General features: G+C 51.6%; 1 protein-coding gene across 1 annotated transcript in view; it reads left to right on the top strand.

Annotated features, from left to right (window-relative positions):
• LOC132585893 (protein jagged-1b-like) overlaps positions 1–27,420 on the top strand; it is a 47,373-nt gene that overhangs the window by 18,314 nt on the left and 1,639 nt on the right. The window contains exons 4-14 of the mRNA XM_060257769.1: positions 5,446–5,509; positions 5,805–6,059; positions 9,827–9,887; positions 13,236–13,366; positions 14,400–14,519; positions 18,769–18,903; positions 21,752–21,865; positions 22,956–23,069; positions 23,642–23,688; positions 23,949–24,125; positions 25,650–25,794. Of these exons, the coding sequence (XP_060113752.1) occupies positions 5,446–5,509; positions 5,805–6,059; positions 9,827–9,887; positions 13,236–13,366; positions 14,400–14,519; positions 18,769–18,903; positions 21,752–21,865; positions 22,956–23,069; positions 23,642–23,688; positions 23,949–24,125; positions 25,650–25,794 (1,363 nt within the window). The remainder of the gene's footprint in view (positions 1–5,445; positions 5,510–5,804; positions 6,060–9,826; positions 9,888–13,235; positions 13,367–14,399; positions 14,520–18,768; positions 18,904–21,751; positions 21,866–22,955; positions 23,070–23,641; positions 23,689–23,948; positions 24,126–25,649; positions 25,795–27,420) is intronic.

Consider the following 27,420-nt stretch of genomic DNA (forward strand, 5'->3'; position numbering starts at 1 on the left):
GCCAGTGGGGGAACAGAGAGGTAGAAAGAAAGCAGCTTTAACTTTAAATCCATTCTCCAAGCTGCTGGCGGGAAAGGAAAGCAGGCAAAGAGATAAGGGAAGAGAGAGGTAGAAAGAAAGCAACTTTAACTTTAATCCTCCAAGAGCTGACAGGGCTCTTCATACAGGGCCTACTGTAAGCGCCAGGAGGATTGGCTACATTGGGGTGTGTGTGTGTGGCCTTATATGCAAAGGAGTGCCGGCTACAAAAAAAGCCCTGCTAGTCGCTCACGAAGTAGAATTTCTGTTCAAAATCACGAGACTCCACCGCTTAGAGGGCACATTGCTTCTGAGATCTGACGAGATCGGGCTAGCCTGGCCCATCAAGGCCAAGGTGAACAGAGGTGGTTTCGCCATTGCCTACCTCTCCATACGGACCGTGGTCTCCAATCCAAATACCAACCAGGGGTGACCCTCCTTAGCTTCTGAGATCAGACGGGATTGGGCCATTTGTCTGGGTCAGGGCCAAGCCCAAGACAGGTCTGAAGTCTGTCCTCCCGTTTCATGGATTGGATCAGCAATTTTGAACTGGGGGAATCTTCTCTGTTTGCGTGACGTGCAGGCCTCAGATTCAGTGGGAGCTCACAGGAGCCCAACTCCTGGACCTTTCTGAGAGTTCCACCTCCTTGTCCATTGAATAGTAGGTGCAGCTGCAGAACAATCACTGGATGAGCTCCACCACCTATTTTTCTACAAAATGACCCCTGGTGACCAATCTTCCCTCTAAGCTGCTGAGTCTTGAGACCCGGTTTGGTGTAGTGGTTAAGTGTGCAGACTCTTATCCAGGAGAACCGGGTTCGATTCCCCACTCACAGCTGTTGGAATGGCCTTGGGTCAGCCAGAGCTCCGGCAGAGGTTGTCCTTGAAAGGGCAGCTGCTTGAGAGCCCTCTCAGCCCCACCCACCTCACAGGTTTTGATTACCCACTCCTCCACTTGCAGCTGCTGGAATGGCCTTGGGGCAGCCATAGCTCTGGCAGAGGTTGTCCTTGAAAGGACAGCTGCTGTGAAGGCCCTCTCAGCCCCACCCACCTCACAGGTTTTGATTCCCCACTCCTCCACTTGCAGCTGCTGGAATGGCCTTGGGGCAGCCATAGCTCTGGCAGAGGTTGTCCTTGAAAGGGCAGCTGCTGTGAGAGCCCTCTCAGCCCCACCCACCTCACAGGGTGTCTGTTGTGGGGGGAGAAGATGTGGGAGATTGTAAGCTGCTCTGAGTCTCTAGATTCAGAGAGAAGGGCGGGGTATAAGTCTGCAATTCTTCTTCAAAATTTTTACTTTGTGAGCTGCAGGCGTTAAAGTTGTGAGCTACTGGCATTAAAGTTGCGAGCTACTGCATAAATTAGTTTGCTCTGGGGCCATTTCTCCTGAGCTGAGAGAAAAATGTGTGAGCCAGAGGCCAAAAATCTGGGAGCTAGCTCACACTAACTCAGCTTAGAGGGAACCCTGCTGGTCTGTGATTCTATGACGTGTGAGAGGATTTCTGCGTAAGCCACATTAGGCAAAACCTCAGACAATCTGTGACAAGAAGGAAAACAGGCAAATAGATGGGGGAAGAGAGAGGTAGAAAGAAAGCAACTTTAACTTTAAATGCATTCTCCAAGCTGCTGGCGGGAAAGGAAAACAGGCAAATAGATAGGGGAAGAGAGGGATAGAAAGAAAGCAACTTTAACTTTAAATGCATTCTCCAAGCTGCTGGCGGGAAAGGAGAACAGGCAAATAGATAGGGGAAGAGAGGTGTAGAAAGAAAACAACTTTAACTTTAAATGCATTCTCCAAGCTGCTGGCGGGAAAGGAAAACAGGCAAATAGATAGGGGAAGAGAGGGGTAGAAAGAAAACAACTTTAACTTTAAATGCATTCTCCAAGCTGCTGGCGGGAAAGGAAAACAGGCAAATAGATAGGGGAAGAGAGGGATAGAAAGAAAACAACTTTAACTTTAAATGCATTCTCCAAGCTGCTGGCGGGAAAGGAGAACAGGCAAATAGATAGGGGAAGAGAGAGGTGGAAAGAAAGCAACTTTAACTTTAAATGCATTCTCCAAGCTGACCGACGGGGCAGCAGCGGCTTTGAGAGCCACATGTGACTCCCAAGCCACAGTTTGGCCACCCCTGCCTTGTTTCAAGGCCTGTGCCTCGAGGGGTGGAACTTGGTTGGGGGAGGGGTGCATGTGCCAGTCTGACCAGAAGGGGTTGGGTTGGTCAGGTGCCCAGAACCAACACCAGGGGGCAGGGATAGACTGTTTTCCCCGATGCTGCAGCCAGTCCTCCCTGGTTGGTTGACTTTTTTAAATGGTGGTTTTCCGTCTCGGTTCCAGAGGACAGGACTTGCCCAGTTGGCGAAATAGAGACTCATGAAACCGATTTTGTTGGTGTGCGACAGCCTGCAGGCTTTTGGGAATTGCGGGTTGCGGTTCACGACGCAGCTGGGGAAGGCAAGGGCAAACCACCCTGCAAAAAGTCTGCCACGAAAATGTCCTGATATGACGTCACCCCATGGCTCTCTCAGCCCCACCCACCTCACAGGGTGTCTGTTGTGGGGGAGGAAGATAAAGGAGATTGTGAGCCGCTCTGAGACGCTGTCCTTGAAAGGGCAGCTTCTGGGAGAGCTCTCTCAGCCCCACCCACCTCACAGGGTGTCTGTTGTGGGGAAGGAAGATAAAGGAGATTGTGAGCCGCTCTGAGACGCTGTCCTTGAAAGGGCAGCTTCTGGGAGTGCTCTCTCAGCCCCACCCACCTCACAGGGTGTCTTGTGGGGGAGGAAGATAAAGGAGATTGTGAGCCGCTTTGAGCCGCTGTCCTTGAAAGGGCAGCTTCTGGGAGAGCTCTCTCAGCCCCACCCACCTCACAGGGTGTCTGTTTTGGGGGAGGAAGATAAAGGAGATTGTGAGCCACCTTGAGATTCGGAGTGGGGGGCAGGATATAAATCCAATATCTTCTTCTCCTTCGCCCTTCCTTCCTTGCAGCTCTCAAACATCTGACATTTATTCTGTGTGGCTCTTACATTGAGCAAGTTTGGCCACCCCTGCCCTGGATCCCATGGGAGAGATACAAAGAAAGCACCTTTAAGACCAACGAGTTCTAATGCTTTAAGCATGTTTTATTGTTAAGTTTTAAAAAAATCTTTATGTTTGTCTGTGTTCTTTATAAAGTTTCTATCTCCACGACCTGGCAATACGTTTTATGACGCACACGGCCCGGCCTGACGAGGTATCGTTTGTGTCAGATTTGGCCCTCACAGCAAATGAGTTCGACACCCCTGCTGAAGATGTTTTAAAGTGGCAATTTAGGGGAAGGGGGGGAGTTTAGAGTTGCCAGCTCCAGGTTGCGAAATGCCTGGAGATTTTTTTTGGGGGGGGTGGAGCCCTAGGAGGGAGGCTTGGGGGGCGAGGGGCTTCAGTGGGGGACAATCCCATAAAGCCCGCCTTCCAAGGCAGCTGCTTTCACCAGGCAGACTGATCTCTATCTCCAGGAGATCTCCAGCCCCCAGCTGGAGGCTGGCAAAGCTCAACGCCGAAGCTGCAGATGGGAGTTTCAGCTGTGAGTGGCGTAGGGTTGTCAATCCCCAGGTGGGGCAGGAACAAAGCCCCAAGGCAGCCACGAAAAACCAGCCTCAATTATGAAAAAATTAACACATTTATGCAAGTTGCTTCCTACATAAGCAGACGATACTTCTTGTAAATACAAATACAATATAGCCCGAACCCAAAGTCCTTTCATTCAATGCCAAAGTTCCATTTCTTTGTGGTGGAAGTCCGGGGAAGACCTTAAACAAGCCGTGAAGTTGGAGTCCGATGCTCAGACAGTCCTTTTCAGCAAAGACAGGTGTAAAGACGATAAGCAGCACAGCTCAGTTTCGCAACAGGGAAGCGCGTATTGCCCTGTTTCACCCCAGGCTTTTACAAGCTTCACCAGTCTTGAATAATTCATACGTAGCAATAGCTCAGCTTTTTTTCCGGTGCCGTTCTAATCTGCAGGAAAAAAAGTTGAGCTATTGCTATGTATGAATTATTCAAGATTTTTAAGTTGATAATTTTTTATGGCCCGCGAATGATGTTATAAATATCCCTATGGTCAGTTTGGAGGCCCTCCTCCCACCCCCGCTTCAGGGTCAGAAGAAAGCAGAGGGGGGGGGATGGAAATGTCTGCTGGGCGCTCCATTATTCCCCATGAAGATCGATTCCCATAGGGCAGGGGTGGGGAACCTCCGTCCCGAGGGCCGAGGTCACTTGGTGTGGCCCTCGGGGATTGCTGGGCGGAACCGAGCCACGTGGCAGCCTCTCTGGGGCCTGGCTGGCCAGCGAGGATCGTGGGGCCCAGCTGCACTGTGCAGCAGCCTCCCCAGGACCAGGCAGGGATCACAGGGCCCAGATGTACTATGCGGCAGCCTCCCCGGAGCCTGGCTGGCTGTTCGGCCAGAATATCTGCAGGGCCTGGAAAAGTTACTGCCACAGTTCAGTTTGCACTTGATTACTGCAGATGGTGTGGCCTAATATGCTAATGAGGGTGTGACCTAATATGCTAATATTAGGGGATGTGGTCTAATATGCTACTGAGTTCCTGCTGGGCTTTTTCTACAAAAAAAGCCCTGGACCTATGTATTTACCTAGGTGTGTGTATGTCAGATTAGGCACTCTCCACATGACTTCAAATAGAAAGACAATTGTTTGCATTAATTTTGCTGGCCTGAATCGTTCTTGCTCGGCAGAGCACTGCTTTGTAAGTTGATAATTTTTTTATGGCCCACGAATGATGTTATAAATATCCATATGGCCCTTGGCAGAAAAAAGGTTCCCCACCCCTGCCAGAGGTTATAATGGAGAATTGATCCGCGGGTATCTGGGAGCTCTGGGGAGGCTGTTTTTTGAGACAGAGGCACCAAATTTGCAGTATGGCATCCGGTCCCTCTCCCCAAAGTGCCCTCCAAGTTTCAAAAGGATTGCACCATGAGATCCAATTCTATGAGCCCCCAAAGAAGGTGCCCCTATCCTTCATTATTTCCAATGGAGGGAAGGCATTTAAAAGGTGTGCGGTCCATTTAAATGTGATGGCCTGAAGTGATGCTTGTCACATGCTTGCTCCTGGCTCTACCCCTATGTCTCCTGGCTCCACCCCCAAAGTCCCCAGATATTTCTTTAATTGGACTTGGCAACTCCATGGTGGAGCTGCCCATGGCTCCTTTAGTTAGCTGTTAAAAGTTGACTAGTTTTTGAAAGTTTCTGTCATACTGCGTCATTTGAATGTTTCCCTCTGTAAACTGGATCGGGTTATTTCTCCCACAGCCTGAGCGTGTAACCACATCTTTGGTTCCCCAGCGCCTCTGCAGCCAAGAGCTTGTCTCCTTTGCTTCTCTGGGGCTCGCCGGCCTGAGTGCCACCTTCTCTCACCTTTTACCCACTTCCTTCCTCTCTAGCGCTCCTACTCGCTGGTTCTGGAAGCCTGGCATGCTGCCAATGTCTCTGACGTCACCACCCAAGGTAAGGACCTCTTCTGTCTGCTGCTCTAGGCATTTCCAGGAAAACTCTATGGTTTTCCTGGACGCTCTAGGAATTTGGGAGGGAAAACTCTATGGTACGATGGAGTTTTCCCTCCCAAATTGCTAAAGCGGCCAGGGAAACCATAGAGTTTCCCCGGAAACCCTAGAGTGGCCGGTGCGCGACATCTCTGGCGCGATGACATCACTTGTGGGGGGAAAGTCCCCTGTCAGAGGCCACAGGGGACTTGACACCCCTAGGGGGACTTCCTGCCTGACTGTCACCTCTCTGTCCACAGGCGCAGGGCAGCTGATGGAGCGGGTGACTCGCTCGGGCATGCTGAACCCAGGCGAGGGCTGGGAGGACTTGTGGCATCACGGCCGTGGCACCTCGCTAGAGTACCGAGTGCGAGTGCGGTGCCAGGAGTACTACTACGGCCCGATGTGCAACCTCCTGTGCCGGCCCCGGGATGATTTCTTTGGGCACCACAGCTGCGACTCTGCCGGCAACAAGGTCTGTCTGGACGGATGGACGGGAGACGAGTGCACCCAGGGTATGTCCCGGGACTTCCGGAGGGTGGTTGTGGCGCAAGGAAGGAGGGGCCGCGGTTGGGAAGGAGACCCGTACCCTGCTGTTCCACGCACATCTGGAACTGCATCGTGTTGCTTGCCACCACTGTTCCCTCTAAGCTGAGTTAGCGTGAGCTAGCTCACAGATTTTTAACCTCCGGCTCACACGTTTTTGCCTTAGCTCAGGAAGGATGACCCCAGAGCACACTCATTGATGCAGCAGCTCACAACGTTAAAGCTAGCAGCTCACAACTTCAATGCCAGTAGCTCACAAAGTAGAATTTTTGCTCACAAGACTCTGCAGCTTAGCGGGAACATTGCTTGCCACCTGAGCCAAAGCTGGTGGAACAGCTCAGGCTTGGATACAAGTTAAGCCCTCGGTTTAAATCTTGGGCCAAAAGCTTTGTGGGGCAGGACATTTCCTCTCCTGGACAGTGAGACTGGCCTACCTCATGGGTGTTGTAAGGAAGTGATGGTATTGTTTTGCTCTGGTTAGACCTCACCTAGATTATTGTGTTCAGTTTGGGGCACCACCATTTAAGAAGGCTATGGACAAGCTGGAATGTGAAAGGCTTCTAGTGGGAGAGCTTCTAGTGTCCTGGTGATGGACCTCCTGATGTCACCTTTTTTTTTTTGGCCACTGTGTGACACAGAGTGTTGGACTGGATGGGCCATTGGCCTGATCCAACTTGGCTTCTCTTACGTTCTTATGTCTGGGGCAAGTGATGCTCTGTATTCTTGATGCTTGGGGGAGGCACAGTGGGAGGGCTTCTAGTGTCCTGGCTTCACTGATGGACCTCCTGACGGCACCTGGGGTTTTTTGGCCACTGTGTAACACAGAATGTTGGACTGGATGGGCCATTGACCTGATCCAACAAGGCTTCTTGTATGTTCTTAACATGTCCAAGGAAGGACAACAAAGACGGTGAGGGGTCTGGAGACCAACTCTGATGAGGAAAGGTTGAAGTAGCTGGGCATATTTAGCCTGGAGAGGAGATAACTAAGAGGTGATACGATCCCCATCTTCAAGTACTTGAAGGGCTGTTGTATAGAGGATGGTGCGGAGTTGTTTTCTGTTGCTCCAGTAAGTCGGACCAGAACCAACAGGCTGAAATTAAATAAAAAGAATTTTTGGTTCAGCATGAGGAAGAACTTCATGAGCGTTAGAGCGGTTCCTCAGTGGAAGAGGCTTCCTCAGGAGGTGATGGGCTCTCCTCCCTTGGAGGTTTTGAAACAGAGGCTAGATGGCCATCTGACAGCAAGGCTGATTTTGTGCAGGGGGAGGTCCATGTGAATTTCCTGTAGCAAAAGGAATGTAGCAAAAGTTCTTAAGGCCCCTGATGACTCACAGATGTTCTGTAAGCGCTCCATATTACAGGGCACTAAGGGTAGCTCCTCGTTCAACTCTTCAGTGTGACAAGAGGCTAATAACCCTACACTGAATTGCAACAAGAGGCCGATAACCCTGAAGGAAATAGGAATACTCCTGAGCAGGGGTTGTTTTGTAGAAAAAATAGGTGGTGGAGCTCATCCAGGGATTGTTATGCAGCTGCACCTACTATTCAACGGACAAAGTGGGGAGGAAGAGGGGGAACCCTCAGAAAGGTTCGGGAGCTGTGCTCCTTGTGAGCTCCTGCTGAATCCGAGGCCTGCTCCTGAGGAAGTTTTTTGACAAAATGAGCTTCTGTCCGGGTGTTCGTTGGACCTTGCTTGTAATATTGTAATGTACAAAAGGATTATATGACTCTTAAAAAGGTTTCTTTTAACTAAACGTTGTTAGCTAGTGCTTCTTCTGGCTGGCTGGAGGGGCCAGTGCCTCCGCCCCCCAGTGTGGGGTAGAAAAGGATTCTGTTGGATCTTTAGGGTTCCCAGGTCTGGGTTGGAAAATACCTGGAGACTTTGTGGGTGGAGCCCGGAGAGGGCGGGGTTTGGGGAGGGGAGGGGCCTCAGCAGGGCCTAGGGTCCCCCCTTCTAAGCAGCCTCCAGGGGAGCTGTTCTCTGCCAGCTGGGGATCAGTGGCAAAAGCGGGAGATCTCCAGGCCCCACCTGGAGGCTGGCAACCCTGTTTTGGAGGAACAACTCGCCTGGTGGCACCTTGACAAGAACTCCTCACACGTTGCAGCTGGAGTTGCTCCGAGTGGCTGACTATAATGCACTTAGATGCCACCTAGGGGGCTGGGAAGAGAAGCAAGGAGTCCTCCCTTTACTGTCCCGCCCCCTCCTAGGTGTGGGAATTTATTTTATGTATTTATTGTATTTACTTTAGGTTTATATGCCGCCCACTCTGCGAGTAGACTCTGGGCGGCTAGCAGTCATGGTAAAAACAGTTCAGATTACAGTTATAAAAGAATAAAAAACATATATAAACAATTCAAAAACTACATTATTAGGTGCTATAAAAAGATTTCGTAACAAAGGCGGTTTCTTCATATCTCTGTTCACTGTTCCTTTGTTGCTCTATTAGCGATCTTACAGATGATATCGTTCGTCTGTAACCAGTTTGGTGTGGTGGTTAAGTGCGTGGACTCTTATCTGGAAGAACCGGGATTGATTCCCCACTCCTCCACTTGCAGCTACTGGAGTGACCTTGGGTCAGTCATAGCTCTTGCAGGAGTTGTCCTTGAAAGGGCAGCTGCTGCGAGAGCCCTCTCAGCCCCACCCGCCTCACAGGGTGCCTGTCGTGGGGGGAGAAGATAGAGGAGATTGTGAGCAGCTCTGAGTCTCTGATTCAGAGAGACGGGTGAGGTATAAATCTGCAGTTCTTCTTCTTCCGTGACATAGCAGTGGCAGTCTCCTTCCACGTTAGTTCATAGAATCATAGAGTTGGAGATGACCTCTAGGGTCATCTAGTCCAACCCCCTGCACAATGCAAGAAACTCACAAACACTTCCCCCTAAATTCACAGTATCCTCATTGCTGTCAGATGGCCATCTAGCCTCTGTTTACAAACCTCCAAGGAAGGAGAGCCCACCACCTCCCAATGAGGAAGCCTGTTCCACTGAGGAACCGCTCTAACAGTCAGGAAGTTCTTCCTCATGTTGAGCTGAAAACTCTCTTGATTTAATTTCAACCCACTGGTTCTGGTCCTACCTTCCAGGGCCACAGAAAACAATTCTACACCATCCTATATAGGACAGCCCTTCAAGAACTTGAGGATGGTGATCCTATCACCTCTAAGCCGCCTTCTCTCCAGGCTAAACATCCCCAGCTCCTTCAACCTTTCCTCATAGCACTTGGTCTCCAGACCCCTCACCATCTTTGTCGCCCTCCTCTGGACCCGTTCCAGCTTGTCTATATCCTTCGTAAAATGTGGTGCCCAAAACTGAACACAATACTCCGGGTGAGGTCTTACCAGAGCAGAGTAGGCCTGAGTAGTTGTAGGCCTGTCGAAAAAGTTCGGTTTTTCAGGCCCTGTGGAATTGGGAGAGGTCCCACAGGAGAGCATTCCATAACATCGGTGCTGCCACTAAGAAGGCCCTGGCCCGTGTAGAGCCCAGTCTGGCCTCCCTTGGTCTGGGGACGGATAACAGATTTTGACCTCCTGAACGCAGTGCTCTCTGGGATATATATGGGGAAATGCTGGACCCTGCCTCTTCTGACTCATCTCCTCCCTTCAGAACTCACAAGAGAACAGTGGTGAGAGGAGGGAAAGAAAGGCCCTTTAGGGAAGTCAAACATCTGAGCCCCCTTTGCTGAACTTTGACCCGGAAGTTATGGACTCACATGCACCCTTCTTGATTGTTTCTTGCAGCTATTTGCCGCCCAGGTTGTCATGAAATGCACGGGTTCTGCGAGGAGCCCAATGAATGCAGGTAAGAGGGGCTAGGGGGTGTACAGGGTCAGGATGGAGAAAGGACCCCAGAGCTGTGGATAGGGTGCAGTGGGAGCCTGTGTGGGTGGCATTCGCCATGTAGCTCTGCTTGTCCTTGGTAAATGGCAGAGGCAGCCGTAGCTGAGTTTTCCCTCGTCAATCTCAGCTGTATAAACCAAACTCGGAACTGCTGTTTGTTTACCTTCGTCCGCCTGGACTCTTGTGGGGCTCAGGACAAAAGCGAGAAGCAATAGCAACAACAGAAAAGCGCCCCTCAGTCATGACATCCCAAAAGCCCAGCGTATGAATAGCTCTGTAAGAACAGGAGGCGGTCCAAAAGTCTTAAAACCAGAAAAGCAGGAAATGAGTTTCAGGAGGAGCAAATGCAGAGATGCTGATGATATTGAATTTATACCCCGCCCTCCACTCCGAAGAGTCTCAGAGCGGCTCACAATCTCCTTTACCTTCCTCCCCCACAACAGACACCCTGTGAGGTAGATGAAGATATTGGATTTATATCCCGCCCTCCACTCCGAAGAGTCTCAGAGCGGCTCACAATCTCCTTTACCTTCCTCCCCCACAACAGACCCCCTGTGAGGTAGATGAAGATATTGGATTTATATCCCACCCTCCACTCCGGAGAGTCTCAGAGCAGCTCACAATCTCCTTTAACTTCCTCCCCCACAACAGACACCCTGTGAGGTGGGTGGGGCTGGAGAGGGCTCTCACAGCAGCTGCCCTTTCAAGGACAACCTCTGCCAGAGCTATGGCTGACCCAAGGCCATTCTGGCCATCACATTTAAAGGGATCGCACGCCTTTTAAATGCCTTCCCTCCACTGGAAATAATGAAGGATAGGGGCACCTCCTTTTGGGGCTGATAGCATTGGACCCCCTGGTCCAACCTTTTTGAAACTCGGAGGGTGTTTTGAGGAGAGGCACCAGATGCTATGCTGCAAGTTTGCTGCCTCTACCTCAAAAAACAGCCCCTCCCCCCCACAGAGCCCCAGATGCCTAAGGATCAATTCTCCATTATATCCTATGGGAATTGTTCTCCAAAGGGAATAATGGAGTGCCCAGCAGACATTTCCCTCCCTCCTCCCCATTTTCTGATGCCCCTGAAGCGGGGGGAGGGCCTCCAAACCGGGGGAATCCCCTGTCCCCCATGGGGATTGGCAACCCTAGTGATGGCTAAGGGGAATATATAGCAGGTAAGGGAGCCTGCAGCAGACATGGACTGCAGCAGACGTGGACTATTGCACCCTTCTTAAATCTTCGTTCGCGAAGCCAAGCCAAGAGAGAGAAAAGGGAGCAGAAGAATGCAGGTCAGGCACAGTATTCCCCATCGACTCATTTCCTGAGTTCCTTTCGTCCTTGGAGACTTGAGGTTTTCATGTTGGATACCTGCTTCTTTTCAACTGAGCGAAGGCAACAGGACAGCGACTTGACCGACACAGCGCCAGTCTTCAAGCCAGCCTCGTTTCTCCAGTACCCCCACGGAGCAGCTGGCTCCGTTGCACGCTCCGTTCCAAAAGGCCAAACTTTTTCACTCTTGACTTCCCCCACCCTCAGCAGCACCTAGCGTCACCGACCCCGAGGCCCTCTGAGGAAACATCTTGAAGCTATTTAGCTCTACCAGAGGTTAGGGAAAAGGGCACTGTCCCACGTGAGGGTTATGGCCAAAAGATGTTTCTTTAATGAGCATTTTTAGCTGGGGGCTACCAGCCCGTGCATTAAAGGAACGGTCGTTGCTTGGCTTGAAGGGTGTACCGTTGTTCCTACTTGAATGTTTCCTAAGTATTATTGCATCTTCTGTGGACCTGGGGGAAGGACACACACACGCACATCACCGAACTGCAGGAATGGTGCCGTTTCTTTCCCACACGGAAGCCATTTTGGGGGCAAACCCTGATGTGTAGGATCCCAGGGGCTTTTCTCGGCTGTGAAGGCAGTGGCCCGGAGCAGAGGAGACGCCTCGCCTAGCCAAGGGGTGGCCTGGGAACCCAGCCAGGGAAATGAAGTCACCAGCAGATCCCTGTGCCGATACAGAGGGCGAGGGAGGAAACGGGGCTGTGACACTACCCAGGTGATTTTGAGAAACGCCTGGCGAGGGTCAGAGACCTGGATAAGGGTGGGTCTCAGAATCCCAACTTCACAAAAAGGGCACGGATGATTGGCAGATGGGAAAAGAACGACTCGTTCAAAGTTTTCATGCTCGTTTTGAGAACGACGTCCGATCAAAGTCCTGCCTTAAAACCCGAAGTCGCTTCCCGAAAAGTCCACAAAGGGAGAAAGGATTATGCATCTTCCAGAGAATTAGCCTCCATGTACCTCTGCCCGAGTTGCTCATCTGCCTACTGACTGGAGGGGTGACTCGTGCAGAGGGGCAGCTAGCAACCTCCCGTTGAAGTAATTCTTTTGTAAGCCTGTGTGGAGGTCACTCAGTCCCTCCTATCTTGCCCTGAATGACCCAATCCTAGTGGAGGCTGATAGGACAGAGGCAAGACTTGACCAGGGACTCATGCAGAGACATAACAAGCAGCCTCCTCTGTGGCATCCTGCTTTGGCCTCATTGGAGCCTTTCAGTATTTATTTAGTTTCTTGAGGCACACATTTAACTGCCATGTTAGACTGTGAACTTGATGTGCACTGCCTTGCACATAAACATTCCTATTACCATTCCTTATCTCTAAATGGAATGGGGAGGTTTTGTCTGTGGTGCTCCTAACCTCTTTGTGCTCCTAACCTCTCTGCCTCATCAGCACTGTACTCTTCTTTGGGGAGGGACGGTGGCTCAGTGGTAGAGCATCTGCCTGGTAAGCAGAAGGTCCCAGGTCCAATCCCCGGCATCTCCAACTAAAAAGAGTCCAGGCAAGTAGGAGTGAAAAACCTCAGCTTGAGACAACACTGAGTTGGATGGACCCAGGAGGGTCTGATTCAGTAGAAGGCAGCTTCATGTTTATATGTTCACAACTCTTTGGGGAGGGACAGTGGCCCAGTGGTAGAGCATCTGCTTGGTAAGCAGAAGGTCCCAGGTTCAATCCCCGGCATCTCCAACTAAAAAGGGTCCAGGCAAATAGGCGTGAAAAACCTCAGCTTGAGACCCTGGAGAGCCATGAATGGGGCTATGGCTCAGTGGTAGAGCATCTGCTTGGTAAGCAGAAGGTCCCACGTTCAATCCCCGACATCTCCAACTAAAAAGGGTCCAGGCAAATAGGCGTGAAAAACCTCAGCTTGAGACCCTGGAGAGCTGCTGCCAGTCTGAGTAGACAAGACTGACTTGGATGGACCCAGGAGGGTCTGATTCAGTAGAAGGCAGCTTCAAAGGTTCACACGTTCTCTCCCTTCCAGGTGCCATTATGGGTGGACGGGCCCTCTCTGCGATAAGTGCATCCTCTTTCCGGGCTGCGTCCACGGGAGCTGCAGTGAACCCTGGAAATGCAACTGTGAGACCAACTGGGGAGGGCTCTTGTGTGACAAAAGTGAGTCTCTCCCCCCCCCCCCCGATTGGAGCATGCTCGGTAGAGAATGCATCTTTGCACCCTGGAGGAACTAGCTGATATAGAACTTCCCCAGCTTTCGCTCTTTGGTGAAAACTTTTAGCTTAGGGCTGGTTGACCACCCGGGAGTGGCTGGTGACGGTACCAGTGGACCACAGGTGCTCCGTTCGCTCCTGAGCATCATTCCTCGAACCTGCACCGCTGCCAGCTGGGGTCAAGCCAAGCCCTTTGGGCGTCAGCAGCTCTCTTGGGTCAGCTTGCTTCTGGCTGCTGGGGGTGGAGAGAAGGCGTCGAGGAGACCTGACTCAAGGTGATGAAGACCTTGAACTGTCCTGGTGGCGTGCAGGTGGCAGACGTCCCCTTGGCAGGTAGACAAACCCGCAGCTGATCCCGCAAATGTGAGCTGCTGTTGGAGAGATCCAGAGAATACCCCCCATTCTACCGACGCCCTGTGCTTTCCGCCCTCTCTGTTGTAGCAAGAAGGGCTGTAGTCTTGCCCTTCGGGAGAGGAGGTAAAGGTAGTCCCCTGTGCAAGCACCAGTCATTTCCGACTCTGGGGTGACGTTGCATCACAGTGTTTTCACGACAGATTTTTTTTACGGGATGGTTTGCCCTTGCCTTCCCCAGTCATCTCCACTTTCCCCCCAGCAAGCTGGGGACTCATTTTACCGACCTCGGAAGAATGGAAGGCTGAATCAACCTCGAGCCGGCTCCCTGAACCCAGCTTCTGCTGGAATCGAACTCAGGTCGTGAGCAGAGAGTTTGGACTGCAGCACTGCAGCTTTACCACTCTGCGCCACGGGGCTGCTTCAGGAGAGGAGGGGGGGTATGCCAATTGCAGTTGCACTGCCGTGGGAGACTATCCCAGGTAGCACAGTGTCCTGGAACTGACTCCAGGTTGAGCCGGCAGCCGTCTTGCGTCCTGAAAGGAAGGCCCCGTCTCTCAAAGACGTGACTCCAGGCTTGTCATCTGCCATGGGGAACACCCAGAGCTGTGCTTTCTCTCGTTTCCCAGATCTGAATTATTGCGGGTCCCATCGGCCGTGCGAAAATGGGGGCACCTGCGCCAACAAGGAGCCGGACGAATACGAATGTCTCTGTCCAGAGGGGTTCCAGGGTCGGAACTGCGAAAACGGTAAGCGGAGGGCACCGACCCACGAGGGAACCATCCTGAACCAGCGGGCTGCATAGCCCGAGGTGTGTTCTCTCCCGCCAGGAGTGCTGCCTGCTGTTGCAGGAAATGCCAGGCGGGGGCTTTTTCCGTAGGCAGTGTGGCGTAGCGGCGTGAAGGCCGGAGCTGGATCAGGGAGACGGGACCTCAATTCCCGGCTCGGTTGCAAAGTGCACATGGTGAGCTTATCTGGTTACCGGCACCCAGCTTTCCTCGCAGGGTGATTCTTGAGGATAAAATAAGACAAATCACCCCCCTCCCTGTACTACCATGGAAGCCCCGTCTTTATGGGAAGAGCAGGACATAATAGAAGAAAGAACATAAGAGAAGCCATGTTGGATCAGGCCAATGGCCCATCCAGTCCAACACTCTTGTGTCACACAGTGGCCAGAAAAAGCAGGCTAGAAGCCCTCCCACTGTGCCCCCCCCCAAGCACCCAGAATACAGAGCATCACTGCCCCATACAGAGAGTTCCGACAATACGCTGTGGCTAATAGCCACTGATGGACCTCTGCTCCAGATGCTTATCCAATCTCCTCTTGAAGCTGTCTGTGCTTGTAGCCGCCACCACCTCCTGTGGCAGTGAATTCCACACGTTAATCACCCTTTGGGTGAAGAAGGACTTCCTTTTATCCATTCTAACCCGACTGCTCAGCAATTTAATTGAATGTCCCCGAGTTCTCGTATTGTGAGAAAGGAGAAAAGTACTTCTTTCTCTGCCTTCTCTATCCCGTGCATAATCTTGTAAACCTCTCTCATGTCACCCCTCAGTTGACGTTTCTCTAAGCTAAAGAGCCCCAAGCGTTTTAACCTTTCTTCCTAGGGAAAGTGTTCCAAACGTTGAATCATTCTAGTTGCCCTTTTCTGCACTTTTTCCAATGCTATAATATCCTTTTTGAGGTGCGGTGACCAGAATTGCACACAGTATTCCAAATGAGACCGCACTATCTATTTATGCAGGGGCATTAGGATACTGGCTGATTTGTTTTCAGTTCCCTTCCTAATAATTCCCAGCGTGGCGTTGGCCTTTTTTATTGCAGTCGCACACTCTCTCGACATACTCTGTCTGGATACAAAGATAAGGGATTCAAGGGTATTTCTATGGGAACCCCAAAAATAACATCTGCTCCAAGAACAAACGTTTGGGCTGCTTGTATATTTGAGCAGCCTCCGGCTCCCCAAAAGCCTGTGGGCTTTTGTGGACTGATTCGGGTTTGGAAATCAGAAACTGCCTGGGTTCTACGACAACACCACCCCCTCCCTTCCCGTCTCTAGCACATCTGTGAACTTTTGTCCTTGCTAGGGAAAAACCTCTCTCTTTTCTCCGCTCTCCCAAACTGTTTTCTCAGCTGCGGGATGCGGGTGGTTGGAAATGAGGCGTTGGTTGGTTATGGGGGGGGAGAGGGGAGGCGTAATGAGGCCTAGAGGTGCCATAAGGAGGGGAAACAGGTCATGGGTAGAGTGAGGTGTGGAGGAAAGTCAGCTCCGGGCAGGAAGCAGGGTGGAGTGGTTAGAGAGGCACCAGGACAGGAAGGCCAGGCGGCTTTAACTGACTCAGGAAGAAAATTGAGGTTTCATAAATTAAAGTGGGACCGGGAGACAATCTTAAAGTTATCTTAGGACAGCCTTGGAAAGAACCCAGTGATGCTCTGTCTTCTTGGTGTTTGGAGGGCAAAAGTGGGAGGGCTTCTGGAGTTCTGGCCCTGCTGGGGGACCTCCTGATGGCCCCTGGGTTTTGGCCACTGTGTGACACAGAGTGTTGGAATGGATGGGCCACTGGCCTGATCCAGCATGGCTTCTCTTATGTTCTTATGTACAGAGTGTTGGACTGGATGGGCCAATGCCCTGATCCAAAAGGGCTTCTCTTACGTTCGGGGGAGGGATTCTCTGTATTCTTGGTGCTTGGGGGGGCCACAATGGGAGGGCTTCTGGAGTTTTGGCCCTGCTAGTGGACCTCCTGATGGCCCATTGGTTTTGGCCACTGTGTGACACAGAGTGTTGGAATGGATGGGCCACTGGCCTGATCCAGCATGGCTTCTCTTATGTTCTTATGTACAGAGTGTTGGACTGGATGGGCCATTGGCCTGATCCAGCATGGCTTCTCTTATGTTCTTATGTACAGAGTGTTGGACTGGATGGGCCACTGGCCTGATCCAGCATGGCTTATCTTATGTTCTTATGTGACCCAGAGTGTTGGACTGGATGGGCCACTGGCCTTATCCAACATGGCTTCTCTTATGTTCTTATGTACAGAGTGTTGGACTGGATGGGCCACTGGCCTGATCCAGCATGGCTTCTCTTATGTTCTTATGTACAGAGTGTTGGACTGGATGGGCCAATGCCCTGATCCAAAAGGGCTTCTCTTACGTTCGGGGGAGGGATTCTCTGTATTCTTGGTGCTTGGGGGGGCCACAATGGGAGGGCTTCTGGAGTTTTGGCCCTGCTAGTGGACCTCCTGATGGCCCATTGGTTTTGGCCACTGTGTGACACAGAGTGTTGGAATGGATGGGCCACTGGCCTGATCCAGCATGGCTTCTCTTATGTTCTTATGTACAGAGTGTTGGACTGGATGGGCCATTGGCCTGATACAGCATGGCTTCTCTTATGTTCTTATGTACAGAGTGTTGGACTGGATGGGCCACTGGCCTGATCCAGCATGGCTTATCTTATGTTCTTATGTGACCCAGAGTGTTGGACTGGATGGGCCACTGGCCTTATCCAACATGGCTTCTCTTATGTTCTTATGTACAGAGTGTTGGACTGGATGGGCCACTGGCCTGATCCAACAGGGCTTCTCTTATGTTCTTATGTGACACAGAGTGTTGGACTGGATGGGCCACTGGCCTAATCCAACAGGGCTTCTCTTATGTCCTTATGTGACACAGAGTGTTGGAATGGATGGGCCACTGGCCTGATCCAGCATGGCTTCTCTTATGTTCTTATGTACAGAGTGTTGGACTGGATGGGCCACTGGCCTGATCCAGCATGGCTTCTCTTATGTTCTTATGTACAGAGTGTTGGACTGGATGGGCCACTGGCCTTATCCAACATGGCTTCTCTTATGTTCTTATGTACAGAGTGTTGGACTGGATGGGCCACTGGCCTGATCCAACAGGGCTTCTCTTATGTTCTTATGTACAGAGTGTTGGACTGGATGGGCCACTGGCCTGATCCAAAAGGGCTTCTCTTATGTTCTTATGTGACCCAAAGTGTTGGACTGGATGGGCCACTGGCCTGATCCAGCATGGCTTCTCTTATGTTCTTATGTACAGAGTGTTGGACTGGATGGGCCACTGGCCTGATCCAGCATGGCTTCTCTTATGTTCTTATGTGACCCAGAGTGTTGGACTGGATGGGCCACTGGCCTTATCCAACATGGCTTCTCTTATGTTCTTATGTACAGAGTGTTGGACTGGATGGGCCACTGGCCTGATCCAACAGGGCTTCTCTTATGTGACCCAAAGTGTTGGACTGGATGGGCCACTGGCCTGATCCAACATGGCTTCTCTTATGTTCTTATGTGACACAGAATGTTGGACTGGAGGGGCCATTGGCCTGATCCAACATGGCTTCTCTTATGTTCTTATGTGACACAGAGTGTTGGACTGGATGGGCTATTGGCCTGATCCAACAGGGCTTCTCTTATGTTCGGGGCAGGGATGCCTGGGGGTGCTTGGGTGGGGCATAGTGGGAGGGCTTCTGGAGTTTTTGCCCCACTAGTGGACCTCCTGATGGCCCCTGAATTTTGGCTGCTTTGTGACACAGAGTGTTGGAACGGATGGGCCATTAGCCTGATCCAGCATGGCATCTCTTATGTTCTTAACCCTCTAGCTGGTTGCCTCTGAAGATTTAGGATTGGACAGCCAGCATTGTAGTTAGAGTGTCTGACTAGGACGGGAGACCTAGGTTCGAATCTCCGTTCTGCCCTGGAAGTTTGCTGGGTGACCTTGAGCCAGTCACACTCTCTCGGCCTGGCCTGCCTCACAGAGGCGGTTGTTGCACAGAGGGTCACACGAGTCACTTTGGGGCTCCACTGGGGAGGAAGGGAAGGGGGCGATAAGATAAGAGAAGCCTTTCAGAGCTGACAGAGGTGCATAGGAGGGGCAGGCCGGTGAATGTCTCTGTGGGCCTCTGGCTTCAGTGGGCTCCTCCACTGGGCCCTCTTAACCTCCCCCCCCTCCTATGGCTTTCCTTTTGGTGTCTCCCGCTTCAGCTCTTCTCCCTCTGCCTGTGGCTGAATCCACCTGCTCTTCTGACCTTTGCTCAAACGGTGGGACGTGTCTCCGGGGTCCTTCTGGCTTCTGGTGCATCTGTCCCCCGGGATGGAGTGGGGAGTCCTGTCAGAATGGTAAGAAGTTTCCAGCTCAGGGGAGGGGGAAGGGGGGGGTGCACGCGTGTGCGTGTGCGGGGCGGCTGTTGAGTACAGGGGTGTCAAACATGTGGCCCAAGGGCCGAATAAGGCCCCTAGAAGGGTCCTGTCAGGCCCCCAAGCAACTGGCTGTCATCTGCTTCCTTCTGCCTCCCAGCTTGCTTGGCCAGGCTTGCTCAATCGCACAGGAGTTGCAGAGCAGAGCCTCTATTTTCTCTATTGGCTGAGGCTCCTCCCGTGGCGGGGAGGGAATAGCTTACTTCGAAGGAAGCTCTGGCTCTTTCCTTCTTTCCCCGGGAGACCAGGAGGAGGAGTCTCAATTAATAGAAGGAAGAGAGGCTTGGCTCAGTAGCTCTGCTGCGCAATTGAGAGAGCCTGGATTACACGGGAGAGATACAAAGAAAGCACCTTTTGAGTCAAACAAGTGCTAATGTTTTAAGCATGTTTTGAATTTTTAAAAACTCTTTGTGCATGCCTGTGTCCTTTATAAAGTTTATATCTCTGCTACCTGGCATTACATTTGATGACAAACTTGACCCAGCCCAGGAAGCTCTCCTTTACGTCAGTTCCAACCAGAGTTTTCTTTGTAGCAGGAACTCCTTTGCTTAGTAGGCCACACCCCCCTGATGTAGCCAGTCCTCCAGGAGCTGACAGTAGGCCTTGTAAGAAGAGCCCTCCATCAGAGGCTGGCCTGAGGGACAGCGGTTTCCGCTAGGGCTAGGGTTCCCCAAAGTGGTGCTCGTGGGGACTGTGGCACTCACCCCTACTTCCCTCAGCGCCCACTAAGCTTTTCAGGAAGTGGGTGGAGCCACTGTAAAACAGGGCTTGGGATTGGTTCCACTCATTCAAAGAAAAGGCTTTCCCACTGCAGCAAACTATAGTACTGTGTTTGGCTCTGTCTCGCCCGGCGGCCATTTTGGCATTTGGCTCCGACTCCCATGGCAGCCATTTTGGGATGGCTCTCTGCTCTCTATCCAAATGCCGTGGGTGCCTGGAAGTTAAAATAAAGTTGGGGGGGGGCCCTGAGTTTGAGGTGGTTAATGCTCCCAAGAACTGTTAAACAGCTCAAGGGAACTGTTAAGAGAACCGTCTGGGTCTTGTCCTGGTTGACGTGTGGGCGTCCATCTTGGCTTCCGGCGGCAGCTTTGGCATTGGAGACAGAGCCCTCCAAAGTAGACCAAGACTCTGGTTGAAAAACTTGCCCACCCAATTGTTGGCTGGACTTTGTGTATCTTTTTCCATTTTTGTGCCATTTTACAAATACAAACCATCATACGTATCTTGCGGAAGGGAAAAGATACCTTTTGTCTCTGCTCCAATGTTGGGGGCGGACGGGGGAGGAGACGTGTGGATGTTAGCGTGCTAATTGGTTTGGGAGATGAATGAAAGCTGTTTCCATGGGGAAATGCTAATTGGGGGCAAAGGAATAATGTGGGGAGGCTGGGAGGCTGGGAGTTGCACGAACTCTCCAGTTTGCCGAATTGGAATCAGTGAATCTAACCAGCGGTCCCCAACTTTTTTGACACCAGGGACCGATTTTGTGGAAGTCAATTTTTCCACGAACCGGGGGGGGGCAGGGGGGGATGGTTTCGAGATGATACAATTGTGCACTTTATTTCTATTAGTTCAGTGTGGTAGTGAAGTGTGCGGACTCTTATCTTGGAGCACTGGGTTTGATTCCCCACTCCTCCACTTGCAGCGGCTGGAATGGCCTTGGGTCAGCCATAGCTCTGGCAGAGGTTGTCCTTGAAAGGGCAGCTTCTGGGAGAGCTCTCTCAGCCCCACCTGCCTTACGGGGTATCTGTTGTGGGAGAGGAAGGTAAAGGAGATTGTGTGCCGCTCTGAGACGCTGAAATTCGGAGTGGATGGCAGGATATGAATCCAATGCCGTCGTCTTCCTATTATTACTACATTGAAATATATAATGAAATAATTATACAGCTCATGGCCCAGTTGCTCACAGGGCACGGACTGGTACCGGTCCATGGCCTGGGGATTGGGGACCCCTGATCTAAATGATAGGATGTCCTTTAGAGGGTTTCAAAGCTAAGGGCAAAATCCAGATTCAAGCACTAACATTTTTTTAATTCCATAACAAATGCATGGGGAGGTAATGCCAAATTTTCAGGTTTTAAGTTTTGTTGACGGCCGAAGCCCCCAGGCATAGATGTGATCTCCGGATTACAGAAATTAGTTCCCCTGGAGAAGGCGGCTGCTTCAGAAGACGGACTGTATGACGCTATACCAGGGGTGGCCGAACTTGCTTAATGTAAGAGCCACATAGAATAAACGTCAGATGTTTGACAGCTGCAAGACGGAAGGCAGGCAGGCAGGCAAATAGATGGAAGGAGGGGGGGCGGGAGAGAGAGACGGAAAGAAAGCGACTTTAAATGCATTCTCCGAGCCGCCAGCTGGCTTAGCTTGGAGAAGTGATCTCAAGGGACAAATGACTTCTCCAAGCCGGCCAATGGGGTGGGGGTGGGGGTGCTGCAAGAGCCACACGTGACTCCAAAGCTGCAGTTCGGCCACCCCTGTTCTATACCCTGCAGGGGTTCCTACTCCCCACCCTGCTCCACCCCCAAATTTCCAGGAATTTCCCAACCTGGAGTTGGCACCCCAGGTCAAAAAGGTGAGTTGCAATGATGGAGGAGGGGTCTCTGAAAATGGTCAAAGTCCTTTTTTCGAGGGGGAGACTTTAAAAGGGACACCAGAGGGGAAACCTGTGGAGAGTGCGAATTCTGGAGGAATGCATCCATACAACTCTCTTGCAAGTCCTCTTTTTACTCCCCCGAGTTCTAAGCACAACTCATCTTCTGCTGCCCCCTAGAGGTAACAGACTGTCTCTCGGAGCCCTGCAGCCACGGTGGGACTTGCCAGAATATCCCGGGGGACTTCAAGTGCTCCTGCCCACCCCAGTGGACGGGGAAGACCTGTCAAATCGGTGAGGTATCTGTGGTGTGGTTTTTCCTCGCACTCCCTACTTTCTGTGCCGTTTTTCCTTGTTTCCTCTCACCTCCTGCTCTTATGCTCTCTGTCCTGCTTTCTTCTAACTGCCTCCAAAGTTAAAATATTTATGCTCATTCTGTTACCTCCAGATGCACCAATGTTGGGAAGGCGTAGAGGCAAAATCCCCTTTTAGGCTTCCTCAGTTTTAAGATACTGTATGCTCAATTAAGAGGAGCCCCGTGGCACAGAGTGGTAAAGCTGCAGTACTGCAGTCCGAGCTCTCTGCTCACGATCTGAGTTCGATCCCGGTGGAAGCTGGGTTCAGGTAGCCAGCTTCAGGTTGACTCAGCCTTCCATCCTTCCGAGGTCAGTAAAATTAGTACTCAGCTTGCTGGGGGGAAAGGGAATGGCAAACCGTCAAAAGTCTGCCGTGAAAATCTTGTGATGTGACGTCACCCCCGAGTCAGAAACGACTGGTGCTTGCACAGGGGGCTACCTTTATCTTTACTATGCTCAGTTAGGATTTTCTGTGTGACTACACGGGGTAGATCATCCGAACTTTTTCAGGCCAGCTAGATGCTTCCTTGGAAGTTTCTGGCAGAATTAAGATTTTTTTCAAACTCTTCTGTGTACCCTGTTAATTTACGGGTAGAATTCTTAATTTCCTGGGTGACAGCCATTACTGTAGATGGCATTATAAGCAGGACATTTCAAAGAGTTAAATTGTGGATTTACCCAGATTATTGATTTACAGCGTGTTTACCTGGCTCGCTCTGCTGGGCGTGGCTTTCCCCTCACGACAATCCTGCGAAGCAGGCCAGCTCGAACGTATGTAATTGGCCGAATGGCTCCCCTCGGGAAGAATTTGCACTCTCCCAGAGCCTGATGGGACCCTGTGACCACTAACTCAGTTAAATGGTAGCTAAATGGAACCTCCGTGTTGAGATGCAGGCTGTCTCAAAGCACAAGACACTGGGCACAACTCTGAAGGGAAGGTTTTTTTGCTTTCTTGCCTGTTTGCTGGAAGCTTCTGTCTGGACCTTCGACCGGATCTGACCCGCCGCTGCTTCTGTTCTTATTTCCAGATGTGAATGAGTGCCAGACGGATCCCTGCCTCCACGCTCAGGGTTGTAAAAATCTCATCGGAGGCTATTTCTGCGATTGCCTGGAAGGCTGGGCTGGACCCAACTGCGAAATCAGTAAGAAGGGGACCGCGCCAGGGGACAAAAGGGGGCACCCATGAAACTGCCTTCTACTGAATCATACCCTGGGTCCATCAAAATCAGTCTTGCATACTCAGACTGGCAGCGGCTCTCCGGGGTCTCCAGCTGAGGTTTTTCACGCCTCCTTGCCTGGACCCTTTTTAGTTGGAGATGCCGGGGACTGAACTTTGGACCTTCTGCATGCCAAGCAGAGGCTGTGCCACTGAGCCACAGACTTTTCAGCCTAAGGCGTACATCGAAAGGCTGGGTGGGGCAAACCTGGGGTTGACATAGTGAAGGTTTGCTCTTTTGAAGGTCCACAGTTTAATCAATGACCTCTCTAGTTGAAGGGTCTCTTTTAGCAGGACCGGGAAAGATTAGAGACTGGGGGAGCAGGATAGCTAGTGTTGGCTTAGAACAGCCCAGATAGCTCATCTCCAAATTTGCAAGCTTTTGAGTTGCAAAGAGTTCTTCTTGAGGCTTTGCACAACACAGGATGCGATAAGCGATCCCTCCCACTTGGATACTCTGTGGATAACTCTCGTTTTCCTTCCTTCCCTCCCGGATAGGAGAAGACGCGTGCCAGAGACAATGCCGAAACGGAGGCACCTGCCAGGTAAATTTGCTCCTTGGCTCGTTTACAGAACCGGGAATCCAAGATTGCCATCTCGGCCCTGACGCCACCCAAAACGCCCAGGTGTTTTCAGACTAGGCTTTCACTGGCCGCCTCTGAGAGCAACCAGGCGATCGGATCCCAACGCAGCCCCGGCATATTGAGCCGTGTCTCAGCCCTTTCTCTCTGAGCTGCCCTTCCAAAACATCCCCTTTTTAAAAACTCCGGGCAGTCTCCGTTCTCATCTCTGTCTTTCCCAATAGGTGAAAAACGGCAGGCACGCTTGCGTCTGCCTGGCGGAATACACAGGCGTGGAGTGCGAGACGGAGCTGGGGGCCTGTGCCAGCGCCCCCTGCCTGCACGGAGGACAGTGCCAGGAAACAGGGAACATGACATTCCGATGCAGTTGCTCTCCGGGCCGCAGTGGTCAACGCTGCGAGGTAACTCTCCTCCTGGAAGTGGGTCGCCGTTTCATACTGCAGAATAGCTAGATCCCAGCCCCTTCATCCAGACCAGGGGTGGCCAAACTTCATGCCGACCAGGGGAGAGCCAGTTTGATGTAGTGCTTAAGTGTGCAGACTCTTATCTGGGAGAACCGGGTTTGATTCCCCACTCCTCCACTTGCACCTGCTAGCATGGCCTTGGGTCAGCCATAGCTCTCGCAGAGGTTGTCCTTGAAAGGGCAGCTGCTGTGAGAGCCCTCCCAGCCCCACCCACCTCGCAGGCTGTCTGTTGTGGGGGAGGAAGGGAAAGGAGATTGTGGAGCACTCTTGAGACTCTGTCCTTGAAAGGGCAGCTGCTGGGAGAGCCCTCTCAGCCCCACCTGCCTCACAGGGTGTCAGTTGTGGGGAAGGAAGATAAAGGAGATTGTAGGCCGCTCTGAGACTCTGTCCTTGAAAGGGCAGCTGCTGTGGGAGCCCTCTCAGACCCACCCATCTCACAGGGTGTCTGTTGTGGGGGACGAAGATAAAGGAGATTGTAGGCCACTCTGAGACTCTGCCCTTGAAAGGGCAGCTTCTGTTAGAGCTCTCTCAGCCCCACCTACCTCACAGGGTGTCAGTTGTGGGGAAGGAAGATAAAGGAGATTGTGAGCCGCTCTGAGAGTCAGAGTGGAGGGCAGGATATAAATCCAATATTCTTCTCTTTGACACGAGAGCCACTTAGAATGAACGTCAGATGTTTGAGAGCCACAAGACATGAACATCAGATGTTGGGAGAGCCGGGAGGGAGGGAGGAAAGAAAGAAAGCAACTTTAACTTTAAGGAGCTAGAACTTCTGGGTGTCAGACAGTTGTAAGCTCTCCTGGCTACTCTACACACATCAAAGTTAAAGCCTGGCTTGGCTTGGAGGAGACATTTAAAGAGACAGACGCCATCTCCAAACTGGCCAGTGGGGTGGTGGGGGCTTGGAGAGCCACACAATATATGTGAAAGTGCCACGTGTGGCTCCTGAGCCACCGTTTGGCCTCCCTGATCCAGACTTTCCGAATTCCCTGCAAGTCCAAGAGGAGACGTGAGGCAAGAATCTTTCCCTGTTTTCCGTCTGGTGGTTTGCTTATCCTTGCGTCCAGGTTTCCAATCCCCAAGAGTCTGCAAATGCCGTGGTGACGCCGAAATCCTTGGCCGCCGTGTGGGTGACTGAGTTCATTCGCCCGCAGACGCCGGGTGGTTCTCGGAGGCCGTGCCTTCGCCCCTTCTCAGTAGAAACTGAGCAAATTGCTCTAATGGATGTGGGGTGTCGTGTATTGCGCAGTTTTTTTACAGGCTGGAGAAAGGTTTTAACGCAGACCGCCCTGCCTTTAGGAAAAAAGAGTAGAACTGAGGACCAAAGCCCTCTTGCATTACGCAATCTCGTCCTTCCACTTATGACGACATCCTCTGGCAAGCATGAAAACTTCTGCCCCACCTGGCTGAAGCTCGCCGTGCTTCTCTGACCTCCATCTGTGTCTCTCTTTTTTCCTCCAGAAGGCCCCCGGGGATCTCTGTTTCTCAAACCCGTGCCCAGAAGGGTCTTCCTGCCTGAGTGGGAAAGACAACTACATTTGTACCTGCCCCGATGGTGCCGAGTGCCAGAGAATTCAGGAGCCTTGCCCGGAAGGGGTGTGCCCAGGTAGGTGCAGTCTGTCGGCACGGAGCCTTCGCGGGGCCTGAGATAACCCAATCGGGAGGTTGCATCTGAGCTGGCTCTTGCGCCAGTTTCCTGGATTAGCTTCTTTTTGCGGTCCTGACGGCGAATCAAAACCTCGTTATCCTTCCGACGTCCCCGTTTTTCACTATCGGCTCTCGTCTCCTGAAACTCGATGGCTGCCACGGCTGAGAGCCCCAAAGGAATGAAACCCTTCCTGACGGCTCGCACTTCCTTCTTCTCGTATGTGGTCCCTGAGCATCCCTGTTTTCCATAGGGCGGGCTCTCGTAGCAACGGAAAGCGCTCAAACTCCTAAATTCGGGAGCCACGTTTTGCCAGGCCGCGTGTGGCTCTTCTTGTCCACCCTTCCCAATGAGACGCGTGCTTCCGGTTTTACAAAAGAGGGCAAGGATTTTCCCCAGGGGGGCTGGTGGTTGGTTGCTAGTTCCAACCAGGGGTGGAATTCTAGCAGGTGATGCCATAGAGTCCAGTCTCTGAAGCTGCTGTTTCCTCTCCATGAGGAGAACGATACAGCCTGGAGATCAGTTGTAATTCTAGAGAGCCAGTTTGGTGTAGAGTGGTGGGCTTGTAATGCGGAGAACCGGGTTTGGTTATCTACTTCTCCACTTGAAGCCAGCTGGGTGACCTTGGGCCAGTCACAATGCTCTCTCAGAGCTCTCTCAGCCCCTAAAAATAACTCTAGCTCACCACTAGCATAACGCTAAGAGCTGGAACTTGTGACTGCCGGACAGTCTTTCGTTCTCCTGGCTATTCGGCACACAATGCCACACGATAATAATTATTAGTTGTAATTCTTCAATACTGTGCAAGAATGGACATAAGAAAAGCCCTGCTGGATAAGACCACAGTGGCTAGCCAATTACTGGAAAACCACCAACAGGTCAGATAGAACGAAACAGAAGTCAAGTAGCTCCTTCAGGACCGACCTGAAGGTTTCATTCACAATGTAAGCTTTAATGTACATGCACACTTCTTCAGGTGAGGTAAAGTAAGCCTCATCCTCCAAGAGCTTAAAGGGTTCTAAGTACAGGGCCTACTGTAAGCTCTTGGAGGATTGGCTGCATTTGGGGTGTGTGGCCTAATATGCAAAGGAGCTCCTGCTAGAATGCCACAAAAAAGAACCTTGTAAGCTCTTGGAGGATTGGCTACATCAGGGGGTGTGGCCTAATAGGCAAAGGAGCTCCTGCTAGAATTCCACAAAAAAGAACCTTGTAAGCTCTTGGAGGATTGGCTACATCAGGGGGTGTGGCCTAATATGCAAAGGAGCTCCTGCTAGAATGCCACAAAAAAGAACCTTGTAAGCTCTTGGAGGATTGGCTACATCAGGGGGTGTGGCCTAATAGGCAAAGGAGCTCCTGCTAGAATTCCACAAAAAAGAATCTTGTAAGCTCTTGGAGGATTGGCTACATCAGGGGGTGTGGCCTAATATGCAAAGGAGCTCCTGGTAGAATTCCACAAAAAAGAGCCTTGTAAGCTCTTGGAGGATTGGCTACATCAAGGGGTGTGGCCTAATATGCAAAGGAGCTCCTGGTAGAATTCCACAAAAAAGAGCCTTGTAAGCTCTTGGAGGATTGGCTACATCAAGGGGT

This window comes from Heteronotia binoei, chromosome 17, assembly GCF_032191835.1.
Source record: "Heteronotia binoei isolate CCM8104 ecotype False Entrance Well chromosome 17, APGP_CSIRO_Hbin_v1, whole genome shotgun sequence".
Classification (NCBI taxonomy): domain Eukaryota; kingdom Metazoa; phylum Chordata; class Lepidosauria; order Squamata; family Gekkonidae; genus Heteronotia; species Heteronotia binoei.